This window comes from Erythrolamprus reginae, chromosome 11 (assembly GCF_031021105.1).
Source record: "Erythrolamprus reginae isolate rEryReg1 chromosome 11, rEryReg1.hap1, whole genome shotgun sequence".
NCBI lineage: Eukaryota > Metazoa > Chordata > Lepidosauria > Squamata > Dipsadidae > Erythrolamprus > Erythrolamprus reginae.
The window spans coordinates 15,353,826-15,381,084 of NC_091960.1; the positions used below are offsets into that span (position 1 = coordinate 15,353,826).

General features: G+C 44.0%; 1 protein-coding gene across 19 annotated transcripts in view; it reads left to right on the forward strand.

Moving 5' to 3' along the window:
* The window catches only part of PUM1 (pumilio RNA binding family member 1), a 78,258-nt gene extending 58,108 nt beyond the window's left edge, over positions 1 to 20,150 (forward strand). For 12 of the 19 annotated variants that reach the window (XM_070764331.1, XM_070764332.1, XM_070764320.1 and 9 more), the window contains 9 exons: positions 3,428 to 3,664; positions 6,276 to 6,543; positions 8,802 to 8,931; positions 9,250 to 9,384; positions 10,232 to 10,369; positions 12,626 to 12,751; positions 14,607 to 14,728; positions 16,293 to 16,485; positions 18,356 to 20,150. In XM_070764331.1, coding sequence (XP_070620432.1) covers positions 3,428 to 3,664; positions 6,276 to 6,543; positions 8,802 to 8,931; positions 9,250 to 9,384; positions 10,232 to 10,369; positions 12,626 to 12,751; positions 14,607 to 14,728; positions 16,293 to 16,485; positions 18,356 to 18,487 — 1,481 coding nt within the window. In that variant the 3' untranslated portion in view covers positions 18,488 to 20,150. Of the gene's footprint in view, positions 1 to 3,427; positions 3,665 to 6,275; positions 6,544 to 6,796; positions 7,066 to 8,801; positions 8,932 to 9,249; positions 9,385 to 10,231; positions 10,370 to 12,625; positions 12,752 to 14,606; positions 14,729 to 16,292; positions 16,486 to 18,355 lie in introns of those variants that run through there. The other 7 variants (XM_070764336.1, XM_070764322.1, XM_070764326.1 and 4 more) reach the window with 2 other exon arrangements.
* The last annotated feature ends 7,109 nt before the right edge of the window (positions 20,151 to 27,259 follow it).

Here is a 27,259-nt window from a genome sequence, read left to right on the forward strand (position 1 = left end):
GAGGGTTCCGTTCCAGGACCCCCCGCAACGAGTGGGTTTTTGCGAAGTAGCGCTGCGGAAGTAAAAACACCATCTGCGCATGTGCAGATGGTGTTTTTAACTTCCGCAGCGCTAGCGAGGAGCCGAAGATTGGGGGCGGCGCGGCTGTTTTAAAACATCGCCGCCGACATGGGGGGCTCGCTAGCACCCCCCCGAACCCCCAACCCAGGTTTGGGGGGGTGCTAGCGAGCCCCCCATGTCGGCGGGGACGTTTTAAAACACCCGCGCGGCTTTCCAATGAGTCCCGAAGACAAACGGGGAAGTTTGACGTTTGTCTTCGGGACTCATTGGAAAGCCGCGCGGGTGTTTTAAAACGTCCCCGCCGACATGGGGGGCTCGCTAGCACCCCCCCAAACCCGGGTTGGGTTGGGGGTGCAAAATGACTTGGAGGAATGTGAAGCTGAAACCGGCCGATTTGGACTTCCCATTCCTCCAAGTCACTTCGCCGCTCGTGTCCTGGCTAAACCGGGCAGCAGGAGACAGGCTTTGAGTTTTGGCTGCGGGGCGAGGGAGTTAGGAAAGTCCTACTTCTCCCCCCGCAGCCAAAAACTCAAAGCCTGTCTCCTGTTGCCCGGTTTAGCCAGGACACGAGCGGCGAAATGACTTGGAGGAATGTGAAGCTGAAACCGGCCGGTTTCAGCTTCACATTCCTCCAAGTCATTTCGCCGCTCGTGTCCTGGCTAAACCGGGCAGCAGGAGACAGGCGGTGGGCTGGGAGCCGCAGGCGAAAGGAGCTCGGGCATTGTTCTCCGGACCCCGCCTGCAGCCTGGAGAGGGAAAGGGCCGCCGCGGGGCTGAGCGGGCGGGGTCCGGAGAACAATGCCTGGCGCCGCGCTCCGATGCCCGAGCTCCTTTCACCTGCGGCTCCCAGCCCACCGCCTCGCTGGTTGGCTTCTCCTCCTGCTCAGCCTCGCCTCGGCCTTTGTGCGCGGCTTGTCCCGACAGCCCCCCACCCCAGCACTTTGAATCCAGCAGCTTCTGCTGGATACGGGCGGTGGGTGGGACGAGCGGCGCGGAAGCCAGGGGCTGTGGCAGCTCGCCCCCCCATTGCCCGTATCCAGCAGAAGCGGCGGGATTCAAAGTGCTGGGGTGGGGGGTGTCCCGACAGCCCCCCACCCCAGCACTTTGAATCCAGCAGCTTCTGCTGGATATGGGCGGTGGGTGGGACGAGCGGCGCGGAAGCCAGGGGCTGTGGCAGCTCGCCCCGCCCATCGCCCGTATCCAGCAGAAGCGGCGGGATTCAAAGGGATTCAAGGCTAACTTCTGCGCTTGGCTTGAGGACTCAGCTGGGAAGCGGCACGGGTGTTTTAAAAGGTCTCCGCCGGCATGGGGGGCTTCCTACCACCCCCCCAACCCCCAACCCGGGTTTGGGGGGGTGCTAAGAAGCCCCCCATGCCGGCGGAGACCTTTTAAAACACCCGTGCCGCTTCCCAACTGAGTCCCGAAGCCAAACGAACCCGGGTGGCCGGGCGAGCAGCGAGCAAATGGCGGGTGGCCGGGCGAAGGGCGGGCGAACGGAGGGCGAGCGGGTGCTGGGGGGGGCTTCTCGCCCTCCCGCCAGCAAGAGGGGAAAGACCCAGGGAAGCCGCCCAGCAGCTGATCTGCCCGGCGGGGAACACCATCTACGCATGCGTGGCCATAGGAAAAAAGGGCGCACATGCGCAGATGGTGTTTTTACTTCCGGGTTGAAAAATCGCGATGTAGCCCGTTCGCAATGGTCGGGGACGCAATAACCGGGGGATCACTGTATTGGAAAAGCGTACGAGCTCCAGGCTCTGTCGTGGCCACCTGGTATCACAGCCTATTTCACGCACACTGCAGCTAATCGGCAGCCTGGGCAACCCACGCTCCACTGGTGGAGGTTTGTCGAGCAACAATATGGTCTTCCCTGTCTCAGTTCATCCGTCACTAAAAGATAAACAAGTTCGCATCACCTGACGCAGCCCTTTGGCTGTAGGGTACTGCAACTAGTTCATGAGGAGTCTCACTCAATTGATCTTACAACGAGCCCACCCAGGGGATTTTGTGGCCTTGGTACATCCCATCCTGAATGATGGCTTCACTCACGATGGAGAAGGGGCCTTGGTCTTAACCAGATACACTTCTCATCAGGTGAAGCTCTCATTCAGTCCCACCCTTGGGGGAATCATGATGGAATTTTGTTTTTCTTGCTCCAGTTCAATGGAGTTCCAGACCTTTACAGGGTTTTTTTGGTTGTTTTGCAACATTTGGGGAGGTTTTTTTCTGGAATTCCATTTTTTGCTGGCCAACATCCTCCTTTTTGTTGCAGCCTCAGGAAGGCAGAATCTCATTTATTTATTTGATTTTTATGCCGCCCTTCTCCTTAGACTCAGGGCAGTTCACAACATGTTAGCAATAGCACTTTTTAACAGAGCCAGCCTGTTGCCCCCACAATCCGGGTCCTCATTTTACCCACCTCGCAAGGATGGAAGGCTGAGTCAACCTTGAGCCGGTGATGAGATTTGAACCGCTGACCTGCAGATCTACAGTCAGCTTCAGTGGCCTACAGTACAGCACTCTACCTACTGCGCCACCTCGGCTCATCTAGATCACTGTATCAGCCAGTAGCCATGTCGAGTCGGTTTTCTTCAGCCAAAACTGGGTCCCAGGAAAGCAGATCCAGCAAAAAAAAGGAAAGAAAGAAAAATAAAAATCTCTGTCCTCACTCTAAATCAGGGACCCCCAAGCTAGGCAACTTTAAGACTTGTGGACTTCAATTCCCAGAATTCTCCAGCCAGCTATGCTGGCTGGAGAATTCTGGGAGTTGAAGTCCATAAGTCTTAAAGTTGTCAAGTTTGGAGACCTCTGCTCTAAATGAATGAGGACATCCCATCCCTTCTATTTAAACATCTCAAAAATATTGCATTAAAATTGTGACTAATCCAAGGTTCCCCAGTAAGTTTTGTTGCGCGCTCTGAATCTCAATACCATCTCTCACTGGTCTTTGGCTCAATTGCTGAGAAAGTTGCTGAGAAAATATTTAATCTCCGAGAAATGTCATATCCTTTTCAGTAATTTGACCTCTCAATTCTGGATATCTGGGGTGAGAAAATTAAAATGATGTGTAAAGCAGGATGCTGGCATTCCAGACAAGATTTTACAAAATTTTGATTACAAGAGTTTTTGGGATTTAAAAAAAAATATTTTAAAATTATTTAATGTTGAGAATGCTGTTTGAAGTTTGGATACCTTCTTGTCATTCCCATTTGTTAATTTGAAAGAATTCTAGTAGCATTTGGAAATAATTCTCAATCTTTCAGTTTTGCTTTGATAATTAGACTCACCCGTATTCCTCCTCCTCCTCCGTGTCCTCCTTTCCTTACCGATGAAACCTTTGACTCCACACTTCCTTTCCTTTCTGTTTCAGTTGCCAATTCCAACACAGGCAGCGGTTCTCGCCGAGATTCCCTCACAGGCAGCACTGATCTCTACAAGAGGACATCCAGCAATTTGACTCCTATAGGACATAGCTTTTATAATGGCCTTGGATTTTCCTCTTCACCGGGTCCGGTAGGCATGCCTTTGCCTAGTCAAGGACCTGGCCATTCTCAGACTCCTCCACCATCTTTGTCTTCTCATGGCTCCTCTTCAAGCTTAAACCTTGGTAAGTAAGGACGCTGTTGCTCTCACAGGCTAAATTGGCATCTTGGTTGAAGCGGTGGCTGCTCATTGTTTCTCATCTGGGCCAGTCCATGCAGGAAACTTGCAATCCTCCAGATCAGTGTTTCCCAACCTTGGCCACTTGAAGATATTTGGACTTCAACTCCCAGAATTCCCCAGCCAACATTCGCTGGCTGGGGAAGTCCAAATATCTTCAAGTGGCCAAGGTTGGGAAACACTGCTCCAGATGGCTTGACTGACATTGTAGGACAGCTAATTCAAAATATTGGAAGGATACAATTTTTAATCTACTGTTATGCTAAATGGCTTCGTTGGTTGGTCTTGCAAATGTGACAGGGCCTCAAAAGTCCTGAATCTGAACTAGCTAGGATATTTCCTTCTTGAAACCCCCGCTCTGCAAAACATAACTACTTTCCTCAGTTAAAGAAGTTCAGAAGACTTCTATTTTATAAATGATCTGTAGTCCTTATGAAGCTGCTTTTAATATCTCTCAACTAGAAATACCAGCAGAATCCCAATATTGGCAATGTTCCTTTTGTGAATGCTAGGTCATTAAGCTGTTATCCTTTTAGTCTCGTTAGCCAGGAGCTTTCCCCCTTACTGGCTTTTGACCTCAGCCCTTTTCTTAGTTTGAAAGATGATCTATCATCTTCACGCATGATACAGTCTCTGTAACAGAGTGACTGTACAGTGTTCCCTCGATTTTCACGGGTTCGAACTTTGCGAATAGCCTATACCACGGTTTTTCAAAAAATATTAATTAAAAAAAATACTTTGCGGTTTTTTCCCTATACCACGGTTTTTCCTGCCCAATGATGTCATTCATCATCGCCAAACTAATAATTTTTGCAAATAAATAACAAAAAAAATAATTATTTTTAATAAATAATTATTTTTATAAATATCAGGATCAGTAAGTATCTTATTCAATGGTGAGTACCAGTAATAATGGTGAGTAAATGGTTGTTAAGGGAATGGGAAATGGTAATTTAGAGGTTTAAAGTGTTATGGGATGGCTTGTGATACTGTCCATAGCCAAAAATTGTGTATTTACTTCCGCATCTCTACTTCGCGGAAATTCGACTTCCGCGGGCGGTCTCGGAATGCATCCCCCGCGAAAATCGAGGGAACACTATATCCAAAAGTGTGCTGGATCCAGGATTATTCCACGTTTGGCTCTTGATAGGTTTGCACACCTGTAGATCACAGATAACATAATTTCACACCCAGGTGTATTAATGGAGGCACATCTTCTAGGGAATCTGCACCGAACACTTTTCCAAGAGCACATGCTAGCTAATAGAAAGGTGGAGAAGAATAAGATAATACATAAGATGTTCCAATAAGTATCACCAGTGGCAATCGAAGTAGAATTTATGTGCTTGCATACCATTAAGCTTGAAATCTCTAGCAGCTTTTTCTTTAAGCAGCAACAAAGTTATGTTGTTGCTAAGTGATCCCTCCCGATTATGGTTTTTCTGAGAAAGCAAAAACTACTCATCTGCTTCTGTGGTCAGCAAAGGTGTGGTAGAGGCTCGGCTTTCTCTGGGGGTGCTTTCTTGTACGGAGAGGGCTGCCTCATTTTAGCCCTCACCCACTGGAGACTTAAAGTGGGATATAGAAACTGACTAGAGTGGTGCAGTGGCCTAGAGGTGGAGCTCTCGCCCCACAATCAGGAGGGTGTGAGTTCAATCCTAGCTAGAGGCAGATATTTCTCTCTTTGGGCACACTGAGAATATATCTGCTGAACAAAACTCCGCATTGGGTCAGGAAGGACACTTGGCCATTAAAACACTCTGCTAGCTCCATTCAGTTGTCCAGACATGATGATAGTAGAAACTGACTAATCATCTTTGTGGTAAAGAAAGGGCGAAGGTTGAAAGAACATGGAAACCACAGCTTACCATCATCATCATCATCATCATCATCATCATCATTATTATTATTATTATTATTATTATTATTATTATTAATTTGATTTGTACGCCGCCCCTGTCCACAGACTCGGGGCGGCTAACAACAATGATAAAAAACAACATGTAACAATCCAATTTAATGAAACAACTAAAAACCCTTATTATAAAAACCAAACATACACACAAACATACCATACATAACTTGTAATGGCCTAGGGGAGGGGCGGCATACAAATCTAAATAATAAATACAAATCTAAATAATAAATATCCTAACTCCCCCATGCCTGGCGACAAAGGTGGGTCTTGAGTAATTTGCGAAAGACAAGGAGGGTGGGGGCCGTTGATTCCAGAAGGCCGGGGCCGCCACAGAGAAGGCTCTTCCCCTGGGGCCCGCCAAACAACGTTTGGTCGCCGGGACCCGGAGAAGGCCAACTCTGTGGGACCTTATCGGCCGCTGGGATTCGTGGGATTTCGTGGGATTTATGGCTAAACTCAACCACTAAATGATCACATGTACACTCCCTCCCCCCCCAATTAAAAGCCTGTCCCACTTCAGTTGCAGCCTGGGGGGGGGGGGGATGACTCCATGTGTTTGCAGCTTGAGGCATTCTTATTGCCCAAGTAAGCTACCTCTGGTATTTTAACAAATTTTTTTCCAATAAAAAAATTCTTGCAGGAGGTCTCACAAACGGAAGTGGTCGTTATATCTCCGCTGCCCCTGGAGCCGAAGCCAAGTACCGGAGTGCAAGCAGCGCTTCCAGTCTCTTCAGTCCCAGCAGCACCCTCTTCCCCTCCTCGCGTTTGCGCTACGGGATGTCCGATGTCATGCCCTCCGGCCGCAGCAGGCTGCTCGAAGACTTCCGTAATAACCGGTACCCGAACCTGCAGTTGAGAGAGATTGCTGGTCACATTATGGAATTTTCCCAGGATCAACATGGATCAAGGTGAGTGGGGAGAACCAGCAGAGGTAGAAAAGAGTGCACGAATTTCCCCCCCCCTCCTGGCCAAGCATAGCGTTTGATTCTGTAGGACATGATGGAGCCCTGCAAAGTCAGTGTCAACCCTGAAGCGAATCTGGCTGAGGCCATCTTTGAGGCTTCAGGTTGCCACAAGGCAGAAGAGGAGACCGGGATTGGGGAGGGGGTGTTGGAATAGACAGCTGCAGGTTTGTAATTTTTAAAAAACGTTTTCCTGTAGGAACCAAGGACATTCCAACAGGTACAGGGGAGAGGAGGAATGGAGTAACCGAGCAACTAGCCAGCACCTCTATTGGACATGGGGGAAGGGGGAACCTTCACTTTTTCCATGTGGGTTGTAGCTAGCATTCAGATAGGGTTCTCCTCATCCAATCACCTCGAGGGCTGAGTCTGTCAATCAAATTTAGGTGGAAAACCACAGGGAACTTTCAGAGTCAGTCTTTACACTTGTGCCAATATGATGTATCAAATAAACTGTTCTTTAAGGAATCTACCTGCCTCGGAGTTCTGCTTTCTTTTCTGGTATTGATTTGAATGCTGACAATCAGATTAGCATATATTCCTATTTATATTGGGGGGGGGGGGGTTGTTTTGGTCCATTGGAGTCAGGCTTCACTCCTGGCAACTAAATGACTAAATCCATACTATTCTTGGCAATTTTTTTCAGAAGTGGTTTGCCATTGTGTTCTTCCCAGGGCTAAGAAACTGACACCTCCCCCCCCCCCCTTAAAAAGCTGGCTGAAATGTGGCTAATAAAACTGCATGTTTTATCCTATTTTCACATTAAAAAAATATATTTGAAGACTGGGGAGGTCATTAAAAGCCTTCAGGATTGGCATGTGGCTGAGAGAGTTCATTCCTATCAATGTTTAGAAGTGGTTTCTTTAAGGGATAGTATAGTATAACGGACTGGCAACCGAAAGCCCGTAAAAATGTCTGAAAGGTTGCCTAAAGAGCAGATTCTTAAAACAACTTTAAGGAGCCGAGGTGGCACAGTGGTTAGAGTGCAGCACTGCAGGCTATTTCAGCTGACTGCTAGCTGCAGTTCGGGCCATTCAAATCTCACCAGCTCGAGGTTGACTCAGCCTTCCACCCTTCCAAGGGACAAAATGAGGACCCAGATTGTTGGAGGCAATAGGCTGACTCTGTAAACTGTTTAGAGAGGGCTGTAAAAGCACTATGAAGAGGTATGTAAGTCTAAATGCTATTGCTATTGCTAACTTTAAAATCTGAAGAGTGTTTAACTCTACCATTTCCATAGAGGAAAGCCCTCAGCCTCTAGGAGCCACTTGTTTCTAAAAGCTCTTGTTCTAGGAGATGTCCCGAGGCAAAGACAGAAAGGGTTATTTTTGTGTAAAAAGGGTTATGTGCTTCAGCATGCCAGTAGCAATTGGTATCATTGAATTTATGCTTATTTTGAGTTACAATCATTAGGGAATTGCTGGCTGGAGGGTAATGGGTAAATTAATCTAGTAGAAAATCTGTTTTTTATTTGGCTCATGTCAGACAAATAAAGGCTAGGCACAGTTATCTTACTTCCATAATTTTCAAGTTTCAAACAAATACAGTGGTACCTCATGATACGAACCTCTCGTGATACGAACCCCTCGTGATATGAACCCGGGGTTTGGAAATTTTTTGCCTCTTCTTACGAACTTTTTTCAGCTTACGAACCCACTGCAGATCACATAACGGTGCTCCACTGGGTGCCGCCGCCCAGCTGTCATCTTTAAAAACCTTTTAGACCGGTTGGACGTCTTCGTGACGTCAAAGCTCCGCCCATGGAATTCCCTATTGGGATTCCCTACCTCCTTTCCAGCCTCCAGATCGGCCGAAAATGCCGCCGCTGATCGCAAAAACGGCGCTCCGCTGAGCGGTGCCGCCCGGCTGTAACCTTCTGAAACAGCCGGGCGCTTCTCGGCGGCCTCCGGAACCCGAACCCGAACTTCCAGGTTCGGCGTTCAGGAGAACGGCAAGAAGCCCCCTGGCTGTTTTAAAAGGTGACAGCCGGGCGGCGCCGCCCAGCGGACAGCCATTTTGCGATTTTTTTTCTTTTTGCACGCATTAATCGCTTTTACATTGTTTCCTATGGGAAACAATGTTTCATCTTACGAACTTTTCGCCTTACGAACCTACTTCCGGAACCAATTAAGTTCGGAAGACGAGGTATTACTATACATCATCATCAGCCATACACATTTCTTGTTTAATTGTACCCTCCCCAGGTTTATTCAGCTTAAACTGGAACGTGCCACCCCAGCTGAAAGACAGCTTGTCTTCAATGAAATCTTACAGGCAGCCTATCAGTTGATGGTTGATGTGTTTGGAAATTATGTAATCCAGAAATTTTTTGAGGTGAGTCCTGTTTACAGTGCTATTTCCAGAGAAGGTATTGTTTCCATTTGGCTTCACTGCAAATTAAGCAGAATGATTCAGAGTTGGCAAATTCTTCAGGTGAACATCACTGTTTCCTTCCCACCCCTAATCTCATTCAGTCACAATGATGTCACTTTGTGAAATCTCATGTGAGAAATGCAGAAACCTCTTATGATTTGGCAGTCTTGCAAAATTTTGGCCATTTAAACACATTATAAATTAAGTGGTTTTTAACTTGCTCTGACGGGTTTTGATAAACTCTGACATATGTCTTGTAACTGTTGTCATTGCTTCTAGTTTGGCAGCCTAGAACAGAAGCTGGCTTTAGCAGAACGTATCCGTGGCCACGTCCTCTCCCTGGCCTTGCAGATGTATGGCTGCCGAGTTATACAAAAAGCACTTGAGTTTATTCCCCCAGACCAGCAGGTAATTGTAAGTTTCCATTTTAATTTTATCTCTCGATGTTACATGTCCGTGTTTCCTTTCCTTTTAAATTAAATCACCTTAAGTTTTGTCTTTGTGGTCCCCCCCCCTTCTCCTTTTAGTGGTTGTGGTGTATCTATTCTGTGGCCTGTGTACGTGTACAAATAGCAAAAGACTTTTGGGGAGCCCAAGGCTAGGTGTTGGTGGGCAAGGGGATGCTATGTGCATGCTTCCCCAGATCATATTTGGCATAAAGATAGTGAAGAAAACAATAAAAGGGTTTTTTTGCAGTGTTTGCTCTGCTATTTTCTGTAGGAGGTGGGGAGAGAGCAGTGATTGCTAGCTAAGAGGAGTTGCAGTTGGGACATTTTTCTTTTGAGGTAGCCCATATGCCCCCTCATTCAGCAAAATCTACTCTTGGTATCAAGCAAGCACAGGTGCAAAATCTTTTGAACTCAAAGACATCCTGAATTTGAAATACTCTGTTCCAAGCTCAAACTGCTGTTTGGATACTCTTCTGATTATTCTAGAAGAGTTTGAAACCATCTCATTTTAAGCTTGAAATGGAAATATTTATGAACCAAACACTTGGGTGATCGGAGCAATATCATGTCATTTCCAGAACCATGCTGAATTTTAATTTGCTTGCACAAGCAATTCAATTCCTGGTTACCAGAAACAGGAGATGGGAGAAGCTTCATTTTGCGCAAGATCCCTGAGAATCTTGCTGCTCAGTGCTTGAGAGTTTAGGGAGAAGAATCATCTTAGCTGGTTCGTAAGGCCAGGTTCTTACAGTGTTTGGTGTCTGTGGTTCTGGTGGTGCTTTCTCTTTGTTTCTCTGTCCCTTCTTCCATAGAACGAGATGGTCCGAGAACTGGATGGCCACGTCTTGAAATGTGTAAAAGACCAGAATGGAAATCATGTTGTGCAAAAATGCATTGAATGTGTGCAGCCACAATCCCTGCAGTTTATAATTGATGCATTCAAGGGGCAGGTAAGGAGGTGTTTGTGTGCATATTTGACAGAAAATGTATGCAGACATTAGGGGGTGGGGAAATTGATGTAAAACAGCAGGACAGAAGGAGTTAATTTTTGGCACTGTATCTTTAATTAAGTGGCAGGATGATGATCAGATACCAGATCATTTAAATGCTTTGTTTCCTTGAAAAGCTACACTTAGTGATCTGGTCTGTGCTCTTTGCTGCTCTCCAGTAGCCCATTGCCCTGCCCTGCCCCCCATTGCTGACTGGGGACGCTATTAGCATTGTTTTTCCACAAATATATGTATATTGTTTCATACAGAATAGCTGGGAAAGTGTCGGAAGAAGCAAATAACAAAGTAAGATGAAAATTTTTTCAGACCTGTGTGTGTGGGTCTGGATGTGCATCTCTACTGTTGGCTTGTCTCGGTTAGGCTATGAACGTTCGACAACACCGAGCAGAGAATTTTAACAGAGCGTGGATGTGTGATAAAGCCAAGACACAGACTTAGTTAAATAAGTATTATTTACATATAAACACAATATAAACAATCCAGTAAATACAGAATAATACGCATTGAGCAATTACAAGATTAGCACAAAGCAAAATACAATACAGTGATCCCTCGATTTTCGCGATCTCGATCTTCGCGAAACGCTAGCGATTTTCCCACCCGATGACGTCACTCTCTTCCTTTCTCATCTTTCTTTCTCTCTCTCTTTCTCTCTCTTGCTTCTTCCTCTCTCACACTCTCTTCCTCCCTCTCTCATCTCTTTCTTTCCTTCTCTCTCTTTCTCTATCTCTCCCCCTCTTGCTCTCGAGCGGCGGGCGGGCGGGCGAGCGGCAGGCGGGCAGCAGCGAGGAGCTGAAGATCGGGGTTTCCCCTTTGCCTGGACGGCGGGGAAGACCCAGGGAAGGTTTCTTCGGCCGCCCAGCAGCTGATCTGCTCAGCAGCGCGGCGGCAGCGAGGAGCCGAAGATCGGGGTTTCCCCTTTGCGTGGGCGGCAGGGAAACCCCGATCTTCGGCTCCTCGCTGCTGCGGCGCTGCCGAGCAGATCAGCTGCTGGGCGGCCGAAGAAACCTTCCCTGGGTCTTCCCCGCCGCCCACGCAAAGGGGAAACCCCGATCTTCGGCTCCTCGCTGCTGCGGCGCTGCCGAGCAGATCAGCTGCTGGGTGGCCGAAGAAACCTTCCCTGGGTCTTCCCCGCCGCCCACGCAAACTCCACCATCTGCACATGCGCGGCCATGGAAAAAGGGCGCGCATGCGCGGATGGTGTTTTTACTTCCGCACCACTATATCGCGAAAAATCGAGTATCGCGAGGGGTCTTGGAACGTAACCCTCGCGATACTCGAGGGATCACTGTATAGATAATAAACATGCAATATAGATAATAAGCACAAAGCTTATACAAGAAGATAATAAGCACGAAGCTTATACACAACTCCCCCTTCTCTCAGGCAAAAGTAAAAAGGAAATGACTGAGCAAAATAATGAGCTTTTATAGCTTCAATGAGGAAGTGACGAAACAGCCTTGAATATTAACTCTTCAAGTACAAGTTAACCCTTTAAGTGCACACTAACTCTTTAAGTACAAGTTTGGTACAAGTGTACAATATGCAGTTTACAATGGCAATCCCTAACAACCATGTACCCTGTATCCACATTCCTGCCTTGCGTTGTTTAAATTCCAAATATTTTCCCAAAGTCACTGAGCAAATTGTGTATGCACTCGGACTGAAATTACAGAGCTGAAAAGTAAAAATCATAAAAATGAGCTACGTTTTAGGAAGGGATTGAAAGTCAAAAGAATCCTGTGGGAATCTATCTCTCTATAAAGAACGGCGAGTTTGGGAAAAAGAAGTATTTGAATCCTTCAGCAGGATTTTAGGGTGTGAAGAGCCAAGAAGTCATGTGCAGAAAGCTAAAAGCATTGCTGCGTTCACATAATCCCGCATGCAGTAGGCCAAGGCTACCTTCTCTTTTCCAGAACGGCAGGAAAACAAGGTAGTTCAAGAGGACGTTTTGAAAGCTCAAATGACCATTTTTCTTCCATGTCACCATCGATCTTAACATCGAGTTTTAAAATGTACAAAGAATTCAGTTTCACAGTTTTTGGAGCCCGGCAGTGAGTGATAACTAGCGAGTATTTAAAAAATAATAATTACATGCTACATTGCCTGTTGTTTTTTTGTTTGTTTGTTTTTTAAATTCAGGCTGTTCTGAATAAGGATTTTTACCCTGTCCTCACCTCTGTCTGTTGAACTCAGGTGTTTGCCTTGTCAACCCATCCCTATGGCTGCCGGGTCATTCAGAGGATCCTTGAACACTGTCTACCTGAACAGACCCTCCCTATCCTGGAAGAGCTTCATCAGCACACAGAACAGCTTGTGCAGGTAATCTGCCAAATCATAAAGGAAATTGCGCATTGGTAAATTGGTATTGGGATATTCTCCAGACAGGTGATTGGCTTTCAGAAAGCTCAGCGATGACGATACCAGGTGGGGCAAATCTTGAGAGTTCAACTCCCCACCTCCAGAAGATAACCAGATTGCAGAACAGTAGAAAGTACAGTGTATATGGATGGTCCTTGTTTAGCAACTGCCCTGCTTAGTGACCAGTCATAGTTACAGTAGTAATGAAAAAGTTAACTTACCAATACAGTGGTACCTCGTAATACGAACCCCTCGCCATACGAACAATCCAAGATATGAACCCGGGGTTCGGAAATTTTTTGCCTCTTCTTCTGAACTTTTTCCGTCTTACGAACCCGCCGCCCAAATGCCGAACCCGGAAGTTCGGCAAAAGTTTGGGTTCGGGTGGCCGCCGAGAAGCCCCGCCGCCCGGCTGTCACTCGGCGTCCTCCTGAACCCGAACGCCAAACTCGAACTTTTGCTGAACTTTTGGATTCGACGTTCGGGAGGCCGCCGAGAAGCCCCGCCGCCCGGCTGTTGCCTTTTGAAACAGCCGGGGGGCTTTTCGGCGTTCTCCTGAACGCCGGACTCGGAAATTCGGCAAAAGTTCGGGGTCGGCGTTCAGGTTTAGGAGGACGCTGAGAAGCCCCGCCGCCCGGGTGTTCGATTTTCAAAAGAGCCGCGGAGCTGTCGGGCCGGTCGGGAGGCTGGAAAGGAGATGGGGAATCCCAATAGGGAATTCCATGGGCAGAGCTTTGACGTCACAATGATGTCCTTCCTTGCCGGCCACGTTTCCGAACTTTACCGAACTTCCAGGTTCGGCATTCGGGAGAACGCCGAGAAGCCCCCCAGCTATTTCAAAAGTCGACAGCCGGGCGGTGGGGCTTCTCGGCGGCCTCCCGAATGCCAAACCTGGAGGTTCAGCAAAAGTTCGGGTTTGGCGTTCGGGTTCGGGAGGACGCCGAGAAGCCCCCCGGCTGTTTCAAAAGGTGACAGCCGGGCGGCGGGGCTTCTCGGCGGACACCCGAACCCGAACTTTTTCCGAACTTCCTGGTTTGGCATTGGGAGAAGGCTGAGAAACGCACGGCTGTTTCAAAAGGTGACAGCCGGGCGGCGGCAGTTTTTTGCGGGTTTTTTTCTTGCACGCATTAATTCATTTTACATTGTTTCCTATGGGAAACAATGTTTCGTCTTATGAACTTTTCGCCTTACGAACCTCCTCCGGGAACCAATTAAGTTCGTAAGACGAGGTATTACTGTACTTGCATGCATGACCTCAGTAGGATTGCTGAAGTAAAATCATAAGCGTAGTTGTGATTTCACTTACTTAGTTGTCGATCCCAATTGTGGTAGCTAAACGTGAACTAAATGTTTCTCATCTCCGTGGCAATTTTAAGATGTGTGGATTTCAACTTCCAGAATTCTCCAGCCAGCATAGCATTAGCTGCTTGGGGAATTCTGTGAATTGTAGCCCATGCAGCTTCAAATAGCCAAGGCTGAGAAACATTGACTTAAAGGTGTTAGACTAGCAGTAGGAAACTTAACTGGGTCTCCTATTCAACCCACCAATCTACCTCTCGTGCTTTGGTGAGGGAAAATGGGCACAAGCATTGCATACATTGTGTTAAGTTCCTGGAGGAAAATTGGGGTACACATTTGACGCAGAAAGAATTCGATGAGAAGGCAATAGCTTTGGTATTCCATTTCAGAATTGTAGTTAGTTGATTTGATTACAGCCCAGCTTATTTCATGGTACTGCGTCATTACAATTGTGTTTTAAGGATGTTTAACATAAAAAGGGTTTTAAGACTTAATCTCCCGTTGTTTACTCAAACAGGATCAGTATGGGAACTATGTTATCCAACATGTACTTGAACATGGGCGACCTGAAGATAAAAGCAAGATAGTGGCAGAAATTAGAGGCAACGTGCTTGTACTGAGTCAGCACAAATTTGCCAGGTATCATCACATTCCTTTTCTGTCTGTTTCTAAATAATTAGCTGTAAGGGGGGGGGGGGGGACTGAGGTAAGCTTCAGAAATCCTCATAATAATAAAACATTTATTAGTTTTACTCCCATCCTGCAAATGTATTTTTCAGATCTCTTTATTGGGCAGATTTACATACAGCAGAATGTGGCATTGGGAAGGTGGGGAGAAGCTAAATGGTCCTGGAATCATGAATTCTGCATGAGCAGAGTTCAAATGCGGTCATGGAACAGACCAAGATGAAAGATTTGGTTGTCACTTGGTGCTGTGTTGCTTAGTTTTGTCCAGTACTGCTCTCATATGAAATTCAAATCTGTGGGAGTCAACAATGATTGCACCAACAAGTCCCTCCAAATCAAGACCAAAGAATTATCTCATTCCAGTTGGAGCAGCTTCTGTGTTGCAGTTTCTGTGTTAGCGTAATGTAGATACTAGAGAGAGATGAAGTTGTTACTCCTTCATGAACTACGAATATCTAAGAGCAGTTTTGCTGTTGATATGAAGCAGTGTGCAGTGTGAAACACAATCTTCATTCTAGTCCAACCAACTATTTTATATTTTCAATTCAGGATACCTTTTAAGGGTAGGTGAAGAAGTTGGAGATGGGTATCAGTGGTGGATATTGTATCAGTGATGGCAAACCTACGGCATGCATGCCACCGGTGGCACGCGGAGCCATCTCTGAGCGCATATGAGGCTTTTCCCCTCCCATATCAGCTCCAGCTCGCATGCGCTTGCTGGCCAGCTGATTTTTGGCCTTCTTTTCAGCTGTTTTCGCTCTCCCTAGGCATCAGGAAAGCTGCTGCCTGAACGCTGGGGAAGGCGAAAAACAGCCCAACGGCCCAATCGGAAGTTTGGAAACAAACTTCCAGTTGGCCCGTTGGTCTGTTTTTCACTTTCCCCAAGCTTCAGGAGTCTTCCCTGAACCCTGGGAATGGTGAAAAACTAGTCCAACGGACCTACTGGAAGTCTAAAGGCTTCAATGAAGCCTGTGCGAATGTGTGGGGGAGGCAGCACGGGGTGTTGTGTGCATGCGTGGGGAGGCAGTGCAGAGGTTGCCCTCGTGTGGGGGGGGCAAGGGTATTACATTATGGGTGTGGGCATGTGCGCTACCGCCCTCACACACACCCTTTTGGCACCTGAGCCAAAAAAAAGGTTTGCCATCACTGCTACAATACTGCTGTATTGTAAAGCAGTTGTTTTGGGAGATTAATGTAGGTAGTATCTGTGCATTATTTCTCATTGCTCTTGATATCAACGAGCCAACATTAGTTGAACATATTTTAAATCTTGTTTATAGAGGACACTGCCTCTCAATCTCAGGATAAAACTCAGCCCTGCCCATTTATTTCAATTTCCCAGCGTGCATTCTTATAGTAACAAGGGGAAAACAGTTCCAATGTTTTATGATTCTTTCCTCTGTGGATGTGCGTATCCACACTCAGAGATGCGTGAAATACTTTGCAAAAATCCATTGTTGCGGATGCCTGTTGGGATGCCAGCAAATAACTGGTACCCTTTCTGACTCGCTTACAGCAATGTCGTGGAAAAATGTGTCACGCATGCCTCTCGCAGTGAACGAGCCATGCTGATTGATGAGGTGTGTACTATGAACGATGGCCCTCACAGTGCCTTATACACCATGATGAAAGATCAGTATGCCAATTACGTGGTACAGAAAATGATTGATGTGGCAGAGCCAGCCCAAAGGAAGATTGTGATGCACAAGGTGAGTCGATTGCCTGGATTTGCCTGTTCTGTTTGGTTGGGATACAGCCAGTGCAAAAATCACGGAAAGCCGTTTTTTGAAGGTAACTACTTTAAGGACCTGAAAGATGGCATTTCCCCTTCAGAGTTGTTTAGCAGGACAACAGAAGCTGCATCAAAGCTATCTCTGTGTTTTTGTTATAGGATAGCATCTTGAATAGTGGGGGTTGCTGCCCATTTGGGGCTACCTTTGAAAAGTGTTCAGAAACTTCAGATCGTGCAGAACGCAGCCGCGAGAGCCATCGTGGGGCTTCCTAGATTCGCCCACGTTTCCACAACACTCCGTGGCTTGCATTGGCTGCCGATCAGTTTCCGGTCACAATTCAATGTGTTGGTTATGACCTTTAAAGCCCTACATGGCATTGGACCAGAGTACCTCCGGAACCGCCTGCTACTGCACGAATCCCAGCGACCGATAAGGTCCCACAGAGTTGGCCTTCTCCAGGTCCTGTCGACTAAACAATGTCGTTTGGCAGGCCCTAGGGGAAGAGCCTTCTCTGTGGCGGCCCCGGCCCTCTGGAATCAACTCCCCCCGGAGATTAGAATTGCCCTCACCCTCCCTGTCTTTCGTAAACTACTCAAGACTCACTTATACCGCCAGGCATGGGGGTGTTGAGACACCTTTCCCCCGGGCTCTTTTATACTTTGTTTTATGTTTGGTATGAATGTGTTGTTTGGTTTTTTAAATAATGATAGGGTTTTATATGTTTTTTAATATTAGATTTGTTCTACTATAATATTGTTTTTATTATTGTTGTGAGCCGCCCCGAGTCTTCAGAGAGGGGCGGCATACAAATCTAATAAATTATTATTATTATTATTATTATTATTATTATTATTATTATTATTATTATTATTATTATTATTATGAACAGGGCCACACAAGCAGCAGGTGAGTGCACATGTGCACAGCCCCACCCAGGCCAAGCCAGAAAGGTTGGGGATCACTATTTTAATGCACAACCATGATGAAGGAATTGGATGTCACATATACTTTAAAATACATTATTTGGTAGGACCCCAAATCCTTAAAGGAATTGGAAAAACATGGGGAAATTTCAGAGGAAGTACAAATCATTGCATGCAGGTTCTCTCCATAATACTGGCTAGTCAGAACTTTGTTTTGCATCTGCAAGTTCAGCCAAGTTTCCAAGGTTAACCCTCTCCAGTTTGGCTTAGTTTTATTGGTCTCTGAATTCACCCATCATGGCACCGTATGTATGAAAGTAGAAATGGCTGTTGCCATTCATTGCCTAGAATGATCATGGGTAGGCAAAGTTGGCTCTTCTATGACTTGTGGACTTCAACTCCCAGAATTCCTGAGCCAATCATGCTACTCAGGAATTCTGGGAGTTGAAGTCCACAAGTCATAGAAGAGCCAACTTTACCTATCCCTGGACTAGTTCAAAGTTTGCATTAGCTGCAGTGGCGCAGTGGTTAGAATGCAGTACTGCAGGCTACTTCTGCTGCCTGCAGGCTGCTTGCAATTTCAAATCTCACCAAGCTCAAGGTTGACTCAGCCTTCCATACTTCCAGGGTGGGTAAAATGAAGGCCCAGATTGTTGGGGGCAATAGGCTGACTCTATAAACGCTTAGAGAGAGTTATCAAATACTGTGAAGTGGTATATAAGTCTAAGTGCTATTGCTATTAAATCCACTCTACTTTGGCAGCTTGATTACTTTCTGTCAGGCTACTTATTTCAGGTCCACTTGTGTAATCCAGGATGGTATCCAGATCTGAAGTTTCATCATCCTATTTAATTCAACATATTGTATATCTGAATGTACTTGTGAACCACTTGTGCTTAAATTCCTGTACTCTCATCCCCTAGATCCGACCTCACATTGCCACTCTCCGCAAATACACGTACGGGAAACACATCTTGGCGAAGCTGGAGAAGTATTACATGAAGAACGGGGTTGATCTTGGGCCTATTTGTGGACCACCAAACGGCATCATCTGAAACATTGAGCTGCAGAAGAGAATTTGTGACCATAGTACCTGGAATTCACAACCAGCAACCTGTCAAGCTCTAATATATACTTTGAAAAAATATTCATGGTTGCACAACATATAGATATTATGAGAACGATAAAATAAAACTAGTCAACAAATTTTAAACAGAAAAAAGGTGGGAGAGGAGGGGAGAGGAAAAAAACCCCCTTTGTAAATTTCTTTAATTTTATCCTGCATAACATGTACTAATTATTTTTTTAAATTGCCCTGCTGTTTTAGTGGTGTATAGAATTCTTGTACATAGGCAACAGATGTACATGGAAAGCCACATTTTTGTTCACTGATGTAACTATTTCAAATATGGAAACTTTCCAAGTGGCTAATATGAAATTAAAAAAAACATTTTTAACTCCTCTACCTTAAAGGAGAGCTTTTTGGAAACAACTGTTTTGTTCTCTTTTAATCCACACTCGAGAAGTTTTAGTTAAATTGCGCCGATCTGCATTTAACACTGTTTATAAATTTAAAAAATCAGTTTGCTAAAGCTTCAATTTAAGGTAAGTTTTTAAGTTTCACAGACTTTTAAAAATTCCTTTTTCATAGTACAAAGTGCTAAAGAATTGAGCTTAGCAGTCAACTTTGGGGGAAAATCATACACACCAAGAGTTTTTTAAATAGCTGGTTGGTGTGTAGTTACTGCCTACTACAATTCTTCTGTTAACACAGAGGCAATTTTTTTTAATTATTTAGCATGTAGAAAAAAATCCAATTCAACTTTGGTCTTGCTTCTATAAATATATAGTGTATACTTGGTGTAGACTTTGCATATATAAAAATTTGTAGTATTTTCTTGTTTTGATGTCTAATCTGTATCTATAATGTACCCTAGTAGTGGAACATACTTTTGATTGTACAATTGTACATTTGTAAACCTCTGTAATGTAAATGTGGAGAAGTTTGAATCAACATAAACCCATTTTTGGTAAGAAAATAAATTAGCAAAACCTGTGCATTTCAGTGTATATTCACCCCTTTTATGGTCGTAGCATATAGTGTTGTATATTGTAAATTGTAATTTCAACCAGAAGTAAATTTTTTTCTTTGGAAGGAAATGTTCTCTTTATACAGCCTGGTTAATGTTTAAAAGAAAAATGCTTGGGTTTGTTTTTTTTTAATTTGTCACCTAGTCAAGAGAGTAGCAATCCTTTCTAAATGTTACACACAACAATTCAGTTAAAAATAGTGTTTATTTGACTCTGAAAAAGAAAAGCAATGTTTTACTTATTTTGTGGCAGTAAAATTAAAAAAAGACACACCCCTTATTCCTTTTCAATCAGAGTCCCTCACCTTGTAAAGTGTGAAATCACTTTGCCTTTTTTGTACAGAAGATAAACTGTATTTTGCATTTTGTCTACTTGTAAGTGAATGTAACATACTGTCAATTTTCCTTGTTTGAATATAGAATTGTAACACTACACGGTGTACATTTACAGAGCCTTGTGTATATTTCCAATGAACCTTTTTGCGAGCACACTTGTAACCATATGTGTATAATTAACAAACCTGTGTATGCTTATGCCTGGGCAACTATTTTTTGTAACTCTTGTGTAGATTGTCTCTAAACAATGTGTGATCTTTATTTTGAAAAATACAGAACTTTGGAATCTGGATTTGAGCTTTGTTTGAGTATTTTCAATATAGCGCACCAGGACAAAATATTCTAACTGACTGACTGACTCTTTCCTTCTGATTTCATCATGTGCTTATGCAGTGCTTTTTGAAGAAATGGCATTTTTGGAGTGGCGGGGGTGATATTCTGTTGCTTGGTTCCTATAAAACATAGTTGGCTTATAGTCTTAAAACACCCTTAGGTAGATTTAACCATAACCTGAAGCCATAAATTAAGTTTGCAAGTTACAACGAATATTCTGCCTCACAATAATTCAGAATATGGATTGTCACACGTGAATCTATCCACTATACTATTTTGGATATTGGTTTTATTCCTAAGCATTCAAAGAAGTTTTGTATTGACTTTTAAATCCAGAAAGGAGTATTTAAAAGAAAATGCATGAGTACTCAGATGCAGGGGAAGTTGCATGTTGGTTACATAATGAATGGCAAATTTGGGGGTTTATTTTTGCTGAGGTTGGTTCCAGGGCTAGACAGAAAAGACCAAGATGATATGCTAATATAGAGAACTTCATTTAAACCAGTCTTAGCTCTAGTGAGAGTTAACAGTATTACCTTGTTTCTCATTGTGATTGGTTTCCTTTAATGAACCAAACATATCTCTTAATACTTTCCTTACAAGGCTGTCTTCTGAACATTATATATTTTTTGAGCAATGTAAAGTCCAAATCCAAACCATACTATGGGAACCTGACATAGGTATGCTCAAAAGTAAATCCTATTCAGAACCAACCTCGACCAATCATCTTGATGATCAAGTCAGTTTCATTTGAATAATTGCTAGGATCCACCTTGAGACTCCCAGATTCTAACTGGATCCTTCAGAGGATAGTCATGGCAGGATTCCCTCCTGAACTTTTATTCTAATTTGGCCTTCTTTAAATCAATCTTACTACTACTTAATACCAAACAGCCCGTTTCAGAGCTCCTGATTCTAGCTCCAAGGACGCCTCGGATCCATTTGGCTGCCGCCCCCTCCCCCTGCTCCCCACCACTACCACCTTCGCCACCTCCTATCTGTGCGCTACGGGATTCGCCGCAGCTACGGGTGCCACTGAGTTAGCTTGCAGCACTCATTGGCCAAGATAAAGCAGCTCCCTCTGCACATATGTGGTAGTTGTTCCTGACTCCAGAGGGCAGTACCCATCTCCATTTCAAAGCCAAAGAGGTCTCCGAGGTCGTATGGCCTGCATGACTAAACCCGAAGGTGCACACAACGTTGCTACTCATGGAACTCATTACCGGACTCCATAGTGTCATCCCCAAACCCCCAACACTTTACCCTCAGATTATCTACGGTTGACCTATCCAGATTCCTAAGAGGTCAGTAAGGGGCGAGTACAAGTGCACTAGAGTGCCTTCCGTCCCCTGTCCTATTGCTCTCCTATATCTCCTATACCTTTCTTCTATTCCTATATCTCTTCTTCTATTCTTTCATTGATATGTTCTATTCCTATATCTTCTATTATTTCTTAGATATATTTTACTATGAGTATCTCCTCTATAACCATCATGTATTTTACTATGTGTATATACATATATACACACTAAAACCCTCATTGTGTATTGGACTAAATAAATAAACAAACAAACAAACAAATAAATAAATACCTTCTCACCAAAGGTGGTGCTTATATTTCTACTTGCATTTTTACATGGTTTTTAACTGCTAGATTGGCAGAATCTGGGCCAAGTAACGTGGCACTAGAGATTCAACCGCTGAACTTTTGACCTTTTTTTATCGGCAAATATTTTTTTCCCCACTCCAATCCCATATGCAAAATAACATACCCTCAATCTTGAAATACATTACAAGAATTTTTAAAATTCGGTATTCCTAATCCATCCAATGCTGCCTCCTTTACATTTGACATCTGGACAAGCATAGTTACTCCAATTTCTTATATGTATTTAAAAAGCTGTTAGCAAATCTACTTCTTTTCTAATCACATCTAATCTTTTAGGCCGTAGTGCTTGAATCTTCTCCATATAACCTTAATATCACTTTAATGTAAAGAACCCTCTCTCCCTTTTCTTTCATATATTTCTTGTAGAACCCTATATAACTATGATTATAACCATCAACCCTTCGATTGACAAGCTCAGCATCTTAGCCACTGAGGCACCACGTCCCCTCAGGCAGTTCAAGGTGTTGGTTATCACCTATAAAGCCCTACCTGGCTTAGGACCAGACTATTTACGGGACCGTCTCCTGCTGTATACCTCCCAGAGACCTATAAGATCCCACAGGGTTGGCCTTCTCCAGGTCCTGTCGACTAAGTGTTTCCCAACCTTGGCAACTTGAAGATATTTGGACTTCAACTCCCAGAATTCCCCAGCCAGAGAATGCTGGATATGCCAGATATCTTCCAAGTTGCCAAGGTTGGGAAACATTGGACTAAGCAATGTAGGTTGGTGGGACCACCGGGGAGGGCCTTCTCTGTGACTGCCCCATATATTCTTTCTTTCTTTCTTTCTATCTATCTATCTATCTATCTATCTATCTATCTATCTATCTATCTATCTATATCTATATCTACCTATCTACCTACATCTATCTATCTATCTATCTATCTATCTATCTATCTATCTATCTATCTATCTATCTATCTATCTATCTATCTATCATCATCTATCTATCATCTATCTAATCTATCCAATCTATCTATATATCCTATCTATCTCTATCCATCCTATCTATCTATCTATCTATCTATCTATCTATCTATCTATCTATCTATCTATCTATCTATCTATCTATCTATATCTATATCTACCTACATCTATCTATCTATCTATCTATCTATCTATCTATCTATCTATCTATCTATCTATCTATCTATCTATCTATCTATCTATCTATCTATCTATCTATCTATCTATCTATCTATCTATATCTATCCCATCCATCCATCCATCTATTTATTTATTTTGACTTCTATGCTGCCCAATCGTGAAGGACTCAGGGCGGCTTACAAAATTATCATATAAAATTGCAAATATTAACACTTGTCACAGCTGAAATAGGTTGATAGGTATGCGTGTTGTTTGAACATGCATTATGGGGTTTTATAATGTTTTATAATGGGGTTTTGTACTGTAGTTTGATATTTATATTTGACTTGTTACTATTGCTGTATTGCATTTTATTGTAAGCCGCCCTGAGTCCCAACAGGACTGGGCGGCATGGAAGTCGAAATCATAAAGAAACAAACAAATACAATCTTAAATAAAATTCCCTGTGACTAGAAAGGGCATCAATCCTTATATATTTGAAGACTTTGTGGCTAACTAACGTATTTTAAAAAGTGAATAGCAATTAATTGACCCATGGATTCACAATAATTAGCTTTTATTCAATATGATTTTTTTACTTCATTGTAGAAAGTCTTGTACAACATTTTAGACAGTTCAATGTGCATTTTACAGACCCAGCTGTGGATTCTATGTGCCTAATTTAGGCCACTTGAGGGAGCTGCAACCTGTTTTATAATTCCAAGAAGGTTTGCAATAAAGCCAAGTTAAGAAAAAGTACAATACCTCCTCAAATAATTAAGCTGCAATAGACTATAGAGCTTGGATTTTCAGGATTGGATTGATGGTAGTCACACAATGTACTAAGCCATCCCTAGCAATAACCAAGATTAAAAGTAACCAACATAAAATATACGTCAAATATATATATTTCAAAATATACAGTGATCTGTAAGTATGTTGTTTGAACCCAGCCAAAAATAGAAGGAAATTTATGACCTATCCTAGGTATATTCTAATTTGACTGACACATCATTATAAATCACATTAATCTCCCACAAGCCAATCATTGATTTGAAATCTGATGTATGACATGATGTTATAGTTGATGCTACTGGTAGCTACTGTGGCTTACTCAACAAACCACAGTTAAAACATTCCTGGTGTGTTTAAAACCCTTGTGGGCATCAATGCTTGTTTAAAGTAAATACTGTATTAATAAATTGTTTTTAGAATGTTAAATTTATTTTGTATGTAATACAAAACTGCATGTGTTGTCTCTACTTATATACAGGGATTTGTCAATTATTTCCAGGAAGCATGAGTACAAGTACGAGATGAGTTACCAATGAGTAACTGTGGCTTGTATCCTTACAATTTATATGGACTGGTACCTAATATGATTTGATTGCTTATGTGTACCCGGACTATCATTAAGTGTGGTACCTTATGATTCTTGATGAATTTATCTTTTGTGTACACTGAGAGCATGTGCACCAAGACAAACCCCTTATATGTCCAATCATACTTGGCCAATAAAATTCTACTCTGTTCTATTCAAACAAATCACGTGACTTAAAAAGGGTAGTGAGTCCCAAAGCAGCTGACACGAACAAGCTCTAGATTGTAACAGTGAACCTTTTCCCCCTTGGGTGCTGAAAGCATGTGTGCGCATGTGTAATTCAATGCCCCCTGCGCCCTGCCTCCCATGCATGTGCATGCACCCCTCCATGCCACCCCTGTGATGGTGCATATATTCCATGTTCATGCATGCATGGCCCCCTGCATTTCATTTTGGGCCTAGCAGGCCCCACTGAAGTCTCTGGAGGCTGGAAACGGCCCATTTTCAAACTTCTGGTAGGCCTGTTTTTTTCATCCCCATTTATTTATTTATTCATTCATTTATTTGTTTGTTTGCTTGTTTATTGTTCATTCATTCATTCATTCGTTTGTTTGTTTGTGTTAGTACATTGGTACTCACCTGTTTTGGGGTTGCCATGTAGTAAACTACCAATGGTAGTCTGTGACTGTAAAGATGTAATACGTCTTTAAGAGCTTTGACTGGTTTGGCCATAAGAGGGCGCCAGTACTATACACTGTTGGGGGGAGAGTTATCTTTGAGAGTAACTCTGTTGTTGATATTTGTATATACTGTGTTTGTAAATAATACTTTGTTAAATACTAAGTCTGTGTCTTTTACTGGCTAGCCCACATTTCTACACCACTGCAATAACTCTGCTGAGTGTATGTTTAAGATTTTGCACAGGGCTACACTGAGACATACTAACAGTTTGTTTGTTTGTTTGCTTGCTTGATTTTTATGCCGTCCTTCTCCTTAGACTCAGGGCGGCTTACAACAGAACCAGCCTATTGCCCCCATAATCTGGGTCCTCACTTTACCTCGGAAGGATGGAAGGCTGAGTCAACCTTGAGCCGGTGACGAGCTCTGAGCCGCTGACCTACAGATCTACCAGTCAGCTACAGTGGCTTGCAGTACACCATTTAGGCTTTCTTGGAGCCTGGGGAGGGCGAAAATGGCCTCACCTAGAGGCCCTCCGTAGGTCAAAAACACCCAAATAGAGGCTCAGCTCCTGGGAGGGGAAATGGAGTGGCGCTAGCCAAAAATCAGCTGGCCGGCACACGCATGCACACCGAAGCTGGGAAATGGCTTGCGTGCCCACCGATATGGCTCTGCATGCCAGCTGTGGCCCATGTTCCATAGGTTTGCCATCATGGCTCTGGCTTGTGTGTCAAGTACCCAATAAACAGATACCAGGACAAAATTTGCAGCTCCTGACCTTTTTAAGATGATCGCTCTTGGAAGGAGGGATGGAGTCTATCTAGTTTTGAGTTTAGAGATGATGTCTACCAATCCAGTGGAGGTTAGAGCATGAAGCCATTGACTAAATAAAACCCGTGTTCCAGATGTGATGGGAAATTTCTTAACGAATGCCATTTGGATTCTAGATTTTTTTTTAAAAAAAATTATTATTATTACCTAAGGAACATTTTGAAAATCTCTGGCAAGGAGATCGTGCTGGTTATCTTTAATTGGCTTTAGAAATTGGTAAGCCTTTCCTTTCCTGATCTAAATATATCAGCAGAGTGCAAGAGGAAACGCTACACTACTCTAGTTTTTATAGAGTATTGTGCCACAAAGAATGGCTCAGTTACCATGGTACTACAAATCTCTCGCACTCAACATGACATCACAAATGGCTTCAGGAGCTGCATATAAAGAAGAAGCTGTTGCTCTAAGTACAGTGGTACCTAAGAACACCTCTACTTACGAACTTTTCTACATAAGAAACGGGTGTTCAAGATTTTTTTGCCTCTTCTCAAGAACCATTTTCCACTTACAAACCCGAGCCTACGGAAAAGGCAGGGAGAAGCCTGCATGGGGCCTCTCTAGGAATCTGCTGGTAGGAAAGAGGGCCGGAAAAGGTAGGGAGAAGCCTCCGTGGGGCCTCTCTAGGAATCTCCTGGGAGGAAAGAGGGCCTTTTGCACACATTATTTGCTTTTACATGGGAAAAATTGCTGCTTCTTACCAACTTTTCTCCTTAAGAACCTGGTCACGGAATGAATCAAGTTCATAAGAAGAGGTACCACTGTACAAGCAAGCCAAGCCAGGGAAAATAAATAACTACTATGGGTGCTCTATGTTGCATCATAGGAAAGGGCTACTCTTCACCCCCCATGATGACACATCTGGCCATGCAATAATGATTAATGGCAACAAAGTCTGGGATGTCCAATCTATCCACTCACCAACCCCATTCATGCAACATCACCATGCAGGCTCAGGCTGCGAAGGTTTAACAGAAACCCGCAACAAATCCCAGCGAAACCTCTCCCCCAGTGGCGATTCCACCACGCATCCAGCACAATGGAGAGAAAGATAAATGGGCTTTCTTCATGAGGTTAGCTGGGGGTAATGGTTGCTGGGGTCCTCCCACCCAGAAGAGACAACAACATCAATGGCAAATCCCTATGACAAATATCAAAATGGAATAACCGATGAGGCAAGCCCTCTCCACGAACCTGTCTGGAAACCACCCTCATTGGACGCTCCCCCTGTAGAAAAGATTCCATCCATAATTGTTCCTCCTCATGGCTATCATCTGGGGATTGACAAAGAACCAGGTCTTCTCCACGAGCCCATCTTGAACCCACCACCAGTGAACTCCATTGAAATAGAACCGACTCCACCTGTGGTCATTCCTCCACGCAAGTGTAGGAAATGGATGAATAGATGTCTAGGTCCCCTCCACGAGCCCGTCTGGGATCAGCCACCTTTGGGCACCTCTCTCTTCTTGCAGACCCCTGCAGTAC